Source organism: Neophocaena asiaeorientalis, unplaced genomic scaffold (genome assembly GCF_003031525.2).
Source record: "Neophocaena asiaeorientalis asiaeorientalis breed wild unplaced genomic scaffold, Neophocaena_asiaeorientalis_V1.1 scaffold473, whole genome shotgun sequence".
NCBI lineage: Eukaryota > Metazoa > Chordata > Mammalia > Artiodactyla > Phocoenidae > Neophocaena > Neophocaena asiaeorientalis.
In genome coordinates, this window is record NW_020174935.1 from 1,817,521 (window position 1) to 1,829,273 (window position 11,753).

Below are 11,753 nucleotides of genomic sequence, written 5' to 3' on the forward strand. Positions count from 1 at the left end.
AGAGGAACTTGGTGGAGAGCAAGACACCAGGTAGGAAGGGGTGAGGAGGTTTAGGTGGAGTGAACTGGCAGGAAGTAAAGGAGCAGGGTTAAGACAGACCGAAGAATCAGAGAGAAGGGATAGGAGAGAAGGAGGGCCAGGGAGCATGGTGGACTGAAGATCAGGCCAAGTGAGAACCCACAGAGAAGGTCCTCCCGATCTACAGAACTGCACTGCCAACAAATGACTTGGGTTCTCATCTAGTCTGAATCTCTTTCATTGTGTTTGGAGACGTAGTCAGTAACATAAATGAGTGAAGCCGGCCGAGTGTAAGACCATGGGGCAACCAACACTTTGCCTCCATATCAGGAGCGTCAGGGAGTGGTGGGGACTGTGGCAACCTGGAGACCTCACGCTCTGATAAAGAGAGCCACTGCTGTTCTGCTCCAGCTGATGACCCCACATGGAAGTGCGGAGCAAACATAACCATTCTTAAATATCCCATATAGCATTTTGTCTTCCCTCAGGAGACAATGATTTACCAGAGCCTAACCCACCTGGGGGAGGGGAAATACCCAATTCTAGCACCATTTAGCTATCTTGTCCCACCCAAGCGTGGGAAAAAAACTGAGAAGCAATGGTGAAGTCCAGTCCAGAGGTACCGAAGGTTCATCAAAAGACTGAGACCCAACCACAGGACTACAGAACACTCCCCCCACAACACTCACACCTACCACATCACTGAAGGCCTATTTACCACTGTTCCTTTTACCCAGCACATCATATCTACCTTTCAACAAAAAATTACAAGGCATACTAAAAGGCAAAAGGCACAGTCTAAAGAGCATAAAGAAGCATCAGAACCAGAGTCAGACATGGCAGAAATGTTGGACTTATCAGACCAGGAATTTTTTTAAATTATGATTAATATTCTAAGGGCTTTTACAGAAAAACCAGGAAACATACAAGAACAGAAGGATAATGTAAACAGAGAATGAACATTCTAAGAAAGGGTCCAAAACAAATGCTAGAGGGGATTTCCCTGGTGGTCCAGTGGTTAAGACTTCGCCTTTCAATGCAGGGGGTGCGGTTCGATCCCTGGTTGGGGAGTTAAGATCCCACATGCCTCGTGGCCAAAAAACCAAAAACATAAAACAGAAGCAATATTGTAGCAAATTCAATAAAGACTTTAAAAATGGTCCACATCAAAAGAATCTTTGAAAAAAAATGCTAGAGATCAAAAACACTGTAACAAAATAGAAGGATGCCTTTGACGGGCTCATTAGTTGACTAGACACGGCTGAGGAAAGAATCTGAGTTTGAGGAAATGACAATCGAAACTTCCAAAACAGAAAAGCAAAGAGAAAAAAAAAGACTGAAAAATACCCCCCAAACAGAACAGAATATCCAAGAACTATGGGACAACTATTAAAAAGTGTAACATGTGCATAATAGGAATACCAGAAGTAGCAGAAAGAGAGAAAAGAACAGAAGGAATATTTGAAGGAAAAAACGACTGGAAAATTTCCCAAATTAATGTCAGACACCAAAACACAGATCCAGGAAACTCAGATAACACCAAGTAGAACATATGCAAAAAACAAAAACAAAAACAAAACCCAAAAAACTATACCTAGGTATTTTATATTCAAACTTTAGAAAATCAAAGATAAAAATCTTTAGGGACTTTCCTGGTGGTCCAGTGGGTAAGACCCTGTGCTCCCAATGAAGGGGGCCCGGGTTCAATCCCTGGTTGGGGAACTAGATCCCACACACATGCTGCAACTAAGAAGTCCACATACTAAAACTAAAAGATCCCGCATACCACAATTAAAGATCCCACACGTGGCAACAAAGATCCCACGTGCTGCAACTAAGAGCTGGCGCAGGGCTTCCCTGGTGGCACAGTGGTTGAGAGTCTGCCTGCCGATATGGAGGGTGCAGGTTCGTTCCCTAGTCCAGGAGGATCCCACATGCCGCGGAGCGGCTGGGCCCGTGAGCCATGGCTGCTGAGCCTGCGCGTCCGGAGCCTGTGCTCCGCAACGGGAGAGGCCACAACAGTGAGAGGCCCACGTACTGCAAAAAAAAAAAAAAAAAGAGCTGGCGCAGCCTAAATAAATAAATAAATATTTAAACAGAGACAAAAAAAAAAAAGAAACAAAAATCTTGAAAGAAGCCAGAGGGGAGAAAAATACCTTACCTATAAAAGAGCAAAGATAAGAATTACATCCGACTTCTCAGAAACCATGCAAGCAAGAGGAAAATGAAGTGAGATATTTAAAGTGTTAAGGAAAAAAACCCTGCCAACGTGGAATCCTGTACTCTGCAAAATTATCCCTCAAAAGTGAAGGAGAAATGAAGGCTTTCTCAGACAAACGAAAACTGAGGGAATTTGTTGCCAGTACATCTGCCGTGAAGAAATGCTGAAAGAAGTTCTTTAGAGGGAAAGAAAATGATAACAGGTCAGAAACTTGGATCTACATAAAGAAAGGAAGCGCATCAAAGAATGAATCAGCGAAAGTAAAATAAAAAATTTTGTTTTTTTATTCTTAATTGATCTAACAGATAGCAGTTTGTTCAAAATAATAGTAGCAATGTGTGTGTATATATATATACACACATACACAAGTGAAATTAAATGAATGATGGCAATGATACAAAAGACAGGAGGATGGAATTAGGAATATTTTATTATTATAAAGTATTTGCATTACCCGTGAAGTGATATAATAATATTTGAAAGTAGACTTAGATTAGTTGTAAATGTATATTTTAAACTCTAGGGCAACCACTAAAAAAAGTACAAAAAGAAGTATGATTGATATGCTAAGAAAGGAGAGAGAATAAAATCACATAAAATGCTCAATTAAAACCACAAAAAGCAGAAAAAGTTTGGAAGACAAAAGTAGGAAAAAAGGGGACTTCCCTGGTGGTCCAGTGGTTAAGAATCCGCCTTCCGGTGCAGGGGACGTGGGTTCGATCCCTGGTCAGGGAACTAGGATCCCACATGTCGCGGGGAAACTAAGCCCACACGCCGCAACCACTGAGCCCATGTACCGTAACTAAAGAGAAGCCCACGCGCCACAACAAAGAGCCTGGGTGCTGCAACTAAGACCTGACACAGCCAAAAAATAAAAATAAATTAAAAATAAATAAATATTTTAAAACATAGGAACAAAGAACAGGCTAACAAATAGAAAACAGAACAAATATGGTAGATATTAATCCAACTATATCAATAATCACTTTAAACATGAAAGGTCTAAATATGCCAATTAGAAGACAGAGATTGTCAGAGTAAATCCAAAAACAAGATCCAAAATACTTTGTCTATAAGAAACCCATTTTAAATATAAATAAATATATAGATTAGAAGTAAAGGGATGAAGAAAGATATACCATACTAACACTAATAAAAAAAAAAGTATATTTCACTTAGAGCAGACTTCAGGTCCAGGAAAGTTATCAGGGATAAAGAGGGGCATTATATAATGATAAAGGGGTCAATACACCAAGAAGACTTAACAATCTTAATGTGTATGTGCCTAACAGAGCATCAAAATACATGAGGCAAAATAAGAATTGCATGGACAATGAATCCATTGATGAATCTACCATAATAGTTAGAGACTTTAATACTCCTCCGTTAGAAAGGGACACATCCTGCAGACAGAAAATTAGTAAGAAAATAGCTGAACTCAACAGCATCATCAATCAACTGGATATGTGCCCTTTCCTATAACCAACAATGAGCAAGTGGAATTTGAAATTAAAAACACAATACCATTTATATTAACATAAAAATGAAATACATAGGTATAAATCTAATAAAATATGTACAAGATCAAAATAAGAAAAACTATAAAACTGATGAAATAAATTAAACAACTAAATAAATGGAGATATTCCATGTTCACAGATGGGAAGGCTCAATATTGTCAGGACGTCAGTTCTTCCCAACTTGATCGATGCAGTCCCAATCAAAATCCCAGCAACTTATTTGTCAACATTGACAAACTAACTCTAAACTTTACATGGAGAAGTAAAAGACCCAGAATAGCAAACCCGGCATTGAAGGAGAACTGACACTACTTGACTTCAAGACTTACTTACTATAAAACTACAGTAATCAAGACAGCGTGGCATTGGCCAAAAAAACAGACAAATAGACCAATGGAACAGAATAGAGTCCAGAAATAGACCCACATAAACAAAGTCAATTGATCTTTGACAAAGAGGCAAAGGCAATACAATGGAGCAAAGATAGACTTTTCAACAAATGGTGCTCGAACAACTGAACATCCAAACGCAAAATAACGAACCCATACACAGACCTTACATCTTTCACAAAAATTAAGTCAAAATGGATAACAGACCTAAATATAAAACTCCTAGAAGATAACCTAGATGAGAAAACCTAGATGACCCTGGGTTTCACAATGACTTTTTAGATACAACATCAGAGGCATGATCCATGAAAGAAATAACTGATAAGCTGGACTTCATTAAAACTTAAAACTTCTGCTCTACAAAGGACAATGTCAAGAGAAAAAGAAGACCAGCCACAGACTGGAGAGAATATTTGCAAAAGATACATTTGATCAAGGACTGTTATCCAAAATATACAAAGAAATCTTAAAACCCAACAATAAGAAAACAAACAACTCAATTAAAAAATGGGGCAAACACCTCAACAGACACCTCACCACCAAACAAGATATACAGATGGAAAGTAAGCATATAAAAAGATGTTTAATATCACGTTATTAGAGAACTGCAAATTAAAACAACGAGATATCACAGTATACTGGTTAGGATGGCCAAAATCCCAAACACTGACAACATCAAATGCTGATGAGGATGTGGAGCAACAGGAACTCTCATTCACTGCTGGTGGGAATGCAAAAAGGCACAGCCACTTTGGGAGACAATTTGGCAGTCTCTTACTATACTAAACATACTCTTACCATATGGTCCAGGATTCATGCTCCTTGGTATTTACCCAGATGAACTGAAAATACATGTCCACACACAAAACCCTGCATATGAATGTTTATAGAAGCTTTATTCAAAGTTGCCAAAACTCAGAAGCAACCAACATGCCCCTCAGTAGGTAAACAGATAAATAAACTGTGGACATCCAAACAACAGAATACTATTCAGCGCAAAAAAGTAATGAGCTATCAAGCCATGAAAACACATGGAGAAACCTTAAAGACGTATTACTAAGTAAAAGAAACCAATCTGAAAAGGTTACATACTTTATGATTCCAATTCTATGACATTCTGGAAAAGGTAAAACTAAGGAGATAGCAAAAGATCAGTGGTTGCCAAGGACTGGGGGGAGAGAGGGATGAATAGCAGCACAGAGGATTTTTAGGGCAGTGAAACTATTCCATATAATACTATAAGGGTGGACACATATCATTATACATTTGTCCAAACTCATAGAATGTACAGCACGAGGAGAGAAACCTAATGTAAACATGGGCTTTGGGTGAATGTGATGTGTCAATTTAGGTTCATCAATTATAATAAATGTTCCACTCTGGTGATGGGGAGGTTGTGCATGTGTGGGGACAGGGAGGGGTATGTGGGAACTCTGTACTTTCAGCTCAATTTTGCTATGAACCCAGAACTTCTCTAAGAATAAAGTTTATTAATTTTAAAAATATATCTTTGAGACTTCTATTGTGCAAATGTGCTTTCAAATAAGTAGAGGGGCCCCTAGGGCCCTTCCTTGCTGGAAGCCTTGCCTCAGCACACATAACTTACCAGGCTGTGCACCAACGGGTTGGGACTCAGATCTGTCTCAGCAATCTCTTGGTTCACCTGCTGTATGGAGCCAGTGCAGCAGGCTGGGAGGTGAGTCTGTTAAGGAAACTTTCTGGGTGATGACTACACACAAATAGAACAGGATGGGGCGAGCCTGTAAAGAAAAGCAGCTCACTGCCTTTCTGTGCTTTTTTTTTTCCCCCACAGTTCATTTATTTATTTATTTTTTAAAATTTAATTTATTTTTTTATACAGCAGGTTCTTTTTTTTTTTTTTTTTTTGGGGTACGCAGGCCTCCCACTGAGCCGGGTAGAGTAATCTTTGTTTTAGGTTCTTCCCTTTCATCACTTTAAGTATATCATGCCACTCCCTTCTGGCTTGTAGAGTTTCTGCTGAGAAATCAGCTGTTAACCTTATGGGAGTTCCCTTGTATGTTATTTGTCATTTTACCCTTGCTGCTTTCAGTAAGTTTTTCTTTGTGCTTAATTTTTGCCAGTTTGATTACTGTGTCTCAGCGTGTTTCTTCCTGGGTTTATCCTGTATGGGACTCTGTGCTTCCTGGACTTGGGTGGCTATTTCCTTTCCCATGTTAGGGAAGTTTTCGAATATACTCTCTTCAAATATTTTCTCTGGTCCTTTCTCTCTCTCTTCTCCTTCTGGGACCCCTATAACGTGAGTGTTGTTGCATTTAATGTTGTCCTAGAGGTCTCTTAGGCTGTTTTCATTTCTTTTCATTCTTTTTTCTTTATTCTGTTCCGCAGCAGTGAATTCCACCATTCTGTCTTCCAGGTCACTTATTTGTTCTTCTGCTTCAGTAATTCTGCTGTTGATTCCTTCTAGTGTAGTTTTCATTTCAGTTATTGTATTGTTCATCTCTTTTTGTTTGTTCTTTAATTCTTCTAGGTCTTTGTTAAACATTTCTTGCATCTTCTCGATCATTGCCTCCATTCTTTTTCCGAGGTCCTGGATCATCTTCAGTATCATTATTCTGAATTCTTTTTCTGGAAGGTTGCCTAGCTCCACTTCATTCAGTTGTTTTTCTGGGGTTTTATCTTGTTCCTTCATCTGGTACATAGCCCTCTGCCTTTTCATCTTGTCTATCTTTCTGTGAATGTGGTTTTTGTTCCACAGGCTGCAGGACTGTAGTTCTTTTTGCTTCTGCTGTCTGCCCTCTGGTGGATGAGGCTATCTAAGAGGCTTGTGCAAGTTTCCTGATGGGAGGGACTGGTGGTGGGTAGAGCTAACTGTTGCTCTGGTGGGCAGAGCTCAGCAAAACTTTAATGTGACTGACTGCTGATGGGTGGGGCTGGATTCCCTCCCTGTTGGTTGTTTGGCCCAAGGCAACCCAACACTGGAGCCTACCTGGGTTCTTTGCTGGGGCTAATGGTGGACTCTGGGAGGGCTCACGCCAAGGAGTACTTCCCAGAACTTCCGCTGCCACTGTCCTTGTCCCCACGGTGAGCCACAGCCACCCCCAGCCTCTGCAGGAGACCCTCCAACACTAGCAGGTAGGTCTGGTTCAGTCTCCCCTGGGGCCACTGCTCCTTCCCCTGGGTCCCGATGCACACACTACTTTGTGTGTGCCCTCCAAGGGTGGAGTCTGTTTCCCCCAGTCCTCTTGAAGTCCTGCATTCAAATCCCAGTACCTTCAAAGTCTGATTCTCTAGGAATTCCTCCTCCCATTGCCGGACCCCTAGGTTGGGAAGCCTGACGTGGGGCTCAGAACCTTCACTCCAGCGGGTGGACTTCTGTGGTATGTGTTCTCCAGTCTGTGAGTCGCCCACGCAGCAGTTATGGGATTTGATTTCATTGTGATTGCGCCCCTCCTACCGTCTCATTGTGGCTTCTCCTTTGTCTTTGGATGTGGGGTATCTTTTTTGGTGAGTTCCAGTGTCCTCCTGTCGATTACTATCCAGCAGCTCGTTGTGATTCTGGTGTTCTCGCAAGAGGCAGTGAGAGCACATCCTTCTACTCTGCCATCTTGGTTCAGGGCCCTCTGTGCTGTCTTTTCACTTAATTATTTTCTCTGCGAACATTCACACTTCTTTTACCTTGTGTTAAATGAGTTGCTTTATAAATTATAAACAAAAATTAACCATATTCTAGACACCTTGGAAAATATAAAAAGAATCATCTATTACGTTACCACCCTAACAACTTGTTAGGTTTTCGGGAGACTTCCTTCTAGCATTATGATATACACACATTTTTACATAATTATAATATCAGTGGATGCCTATTTTACTACTCTGACTTCTCTCCTACTCATTATTATGATTATTTTCCATAAAGCTAAATAATCTTCATAATATTTTAAATGGCAGAATACAAATCCATTTAGAGAATGCATCTTAATAGACTTAACTGTACCTTGGCTATTGAATATTTAAGTTGTTTATAATTGTTTTACACGTACAGATAATGCTGTGCTGCACACAGTCACACAGAGAGCTGTTTCTGTCAGGTGAAGGATGCCTGGGTCCAAGGGCATCTCAACCTTGTTTATCACTGTTGAAATCGCTGCTCAGTTCAATGCACCCTCTTACTACCCTCTCTACGTTTGCATTTCTTTCTGTCTTAGCCTCAATTGGTCTAGGATATATCCTTTGTAAAAGCCCCATAATCCTACCACTCCTCATTGCCTTCATATATAGCAAGGTTCACTGTTACTTCCATTACCCTCAAGTGTTCTTACAAACCGGAGGATACTTGACAAATGGAGATGCCAAGAAGGGACATGACAAATCATAGGAAGTGAAATGGATTACTTAGGTTGAGATAAGTGTAGGATTAAGAAGAAAGAGGGTACATTAGAAAGAGGCCCAGGAAAGTGAGACCCTGAAATAGATCCTGATGGGATCATTTGTGCTCATCTTGAGAAGGGTTTCTGAGAGGCATGGAAAGTGAGGTGATGCAGAGGGATACATGCAGTTTGGTTGGCAGGAGGATGACTTGAAGGTAAATGAGCTCTATATAAGATGGAAAGACAGGGTTATTTATAACCTGAGAGGGTCTTTATTTGCTGGATGAGTTCTATGGTCCCCCAGAGGCGGGATTCTGTGGGTCCCTGAGATACAAGGTTCAGGGTCAGAAGTGAGATCAGGATCAATAAAGGCAGAGTCAGAGAAGAAAGATGCTGGTAGAGCCTGGATGATGTCAGAAGGAGCAAAGTCTGGGCCCAGGTAGAGGTGCTGGCAGTGGCAGGTGAGAAGAGGAAAGGTCAAAGGGAGTAAAAAAAAAAAGAAAGAAAGAAAATGAAAAGAAAGAAAAAAATGGGAATTCCTTGGTGGTCCAGTGGTTAGAACTCTGCACTTGCACTGCCGAGGGCCTGGGTTCAATCCCTGATCAGGGAACTAAGATCCTGCAAGCTGTGGTGCGGCGTGGCCACAAAAAGAAAAAGAAAAAAAAATTTTTTTTAAGTTGGGCACTCAGCTAACTAGTCTGAGGGCAGAGGGCTGGACTACAACTTAGTTTCTATCTATAAGTTTAATTCTTTAGAAGGCAGAAGGGAAAGAAAGAGACAATGGGGTAAAAAGAACATTTTTTTCTCTTCTTCCCCATTCCTTCAATGAATATTTCCAGTATGTCTCCCTTTAGGGCTCTTTCTGATTATCTTAGTAAAACAAACTCAAGACAAACAATCCTTCACAGCTTCATATTCTTTTAAAGGACAGGTAGGGCTTAAGTAATTGAAAAAAATTAACAAACATATAAGAAACGAGCTAGTAAGTGGTGTATGTTATAGACTCGAGCCCAGGTTACACCTCTGAACGGGTGTGTTTGGTCTCTATTGCAGACGGCACCACAGAAGGATACAGGGTGGACTGTCCTCCAGATTCTTCCTCAGGGCATCCTTCATTGCTTTCCGTGCAGTGACTGAGACAGCCAGGTGCTCATCTACTGGCACCATTGGCAAGGCAGTGAAATTGATGACATCCATGTTCCTGAGATCAGCCATTGTCCAGTTTCTTGTAAACTGACAAAGAGTAAGTTTCCACTTTTAAGAGCCTCTCATTCCTCACTACAATCTTGTTTTGTTCCACCAGCCTCCTGGGAATCACAAATAGCATACAACCATCTTAGAAAGCACAACCACGCTTATCTTGTAAGCAGGGCTGATAGCGAGGCACATGCTGCATGTTAATGGGGAATATAGGCTTTTGTCTGAGAAGCCCATTCTTTAAAATTTTTATTGGAGTGTAGCTGATTTACGATGTTGTGTTAGTTTCTGCTGTACAGCAAAGTGGATCCGTTATACATATATCCATTCCTTTTAGATTCTTTTCCCATATAGGTCATTACAGAGTATTGAGTAGTTCCCTGTGTGATACAGTAGGCCCTTATTAGTTATCTATTTTATATATAGTAGTGTGTATATGTCATTCCCAATCTCCCAATTTATCCCTCCCCTGCCCCTTTCCCCCTTGGTAACCATACGTTTGTTTTCTACATCTATGACTCTATTTCTGTTTTGTAAATAAGTTAATTTGTACCATATTTTTAGATTCCACATATAAGTGATATCATATGGTATTTGTTTTTCTCTTGGCTGACTTACTTCACTCAGTATGACAATCTCTAGGTCCTCCCATGTTGCTGCAGATGGCGTTATTTCATTCTTTTTTATGGCTGGGTAATGTTCCATTGTATATATGTACCACATGAGAAGCCCACATGTGTACATTGTATATAGGTACCACATTCTTAACAGAGAACTTCAAGGCATATATACTTTTGCTTTCTACCTGCTGATCCCTACCACCCCCTGATGAGAATTATTCTGGTTTTAAAAATAAGGCGACTAGGGAATTCCTGGTGGTCCAGTGGTTAGGACTCGGCGCTCTCACTGCCAGGGGCCCGGGTTCCATCCCTGGTTGGGAAACTAAGATCCCGTAAGCCACACGGTGTGGCCAAATAAATAAATAAATAAAAATAAGAAGACTAGACTGCTGAAAAGACGGGGCTCCAGACCATCCAGCAAGCCAGTTTCCAAGTTGGAAATCCAGTCAAATCTCTTTGGCTCTCTGAGCCTCACCTGTAAAGTCAGAGATTTGGATTAGGTCCCTAAGCCGCTTTTCAGGCCTCAGATGCTGGGCTTCTATGATACTGGGTCCATCTCCTCAGCATGGGGCTCCTAATCTAGCTGAGGCTTTCTGCTCCCTTTCAGGAAACTGGCCCCACACTACTTTTCCTCCTGGATTTGTAATATTCTGGCCAGAGTGCTCTCCTGGGTCCTTGCTTATTGGCCAGGAGGAGTTCATCACTACCATCTGTGGGTCCTCCCTGTCCAGAGCCTGGTGGTATAGGCCTGGTTATAATGAAGTAAAAGACTCAGACCTGCCCTCAAGAAGCTCATACATAATGGAAAGACAGAGAAAAGGTGTAGTTTGATGGAAAACTTAACCGAGGTGTCCTTTCACCACAGTCTCCTTTCTTCTCCTTTGGTTCACGCCTTCTGCTCTGCTGTCTTCTCCCCAGCCATCCATCCTACATGCCTGCCCCACCGAACTTTTTCCTGATCCCTGCCATGGTGTGCGCTTTGTGCCTCTATGCCTTTGTATATGCAATTCCCTCCATTCAATCAGTGCAGGTGATATGTCTTTTTGGAAAACCTTCTTGAATTACTCCAGGCCATTAATACCACCCCTTTTCTGTGAAGTCCAGGATGCTGCTTTCAACTCTCTATTACAGCACTTACAATACAGAACCAGAATTTATTTGCTTCTACGTCTTTCTCCATTAGGCAAATTACTCTCTAGGAATTAGATTCACTCAATATTTGATTCCATTTTTAACTCACTCACCATACTTCTTTCTGGTCCAAAGAGGCTATCCACTTTGGGCTGTCCTAAGTCAGTTGGATTGTAGGAAAGGTTGGCCCAGGCTCAGGTCAAAACTATTATTTCCTGCCTCCTGCCCCTAGTCTTTAGCCATACAGGCAAGGGGGTGAGGGTAAAGAGGAAGCAGGTGCATTTTAGGGCTTCTCACTTCTTTCCACC

At 41.2% G+C, this 11,753-nt stretch overlaps 1 protein-coding gene across 1 annotated transcript in view; it reads right to left on the bottom strand.

The window, feature by feature from the left end:
* Window positions 1–9,694, bottom strand: part of FAM227A (family with sequence similarity 227 member A) — a 79,972-nt gene extending 70,278 nt beyond the window's left edge. The window contains exons 1-2 of the mRNA XM_024761552.1: window positions 9,571–9,694; window positions 5,755–5,837 (exon numbers count right to left, since the gene is read on the bottom strand). Of these exons, the coding sequence (XP_024617320.1) occupies window positions 5,755–5,837; window positions 9,571–9,694 (207 nt within the window). The remainder of the gene's footprint in view (window positions 1–5,754; window positions 5,838–9,570) is intronic.
* Between the last annotated feature and the right edge of the window lie 2,059 nt (window positions 9,695–11,753).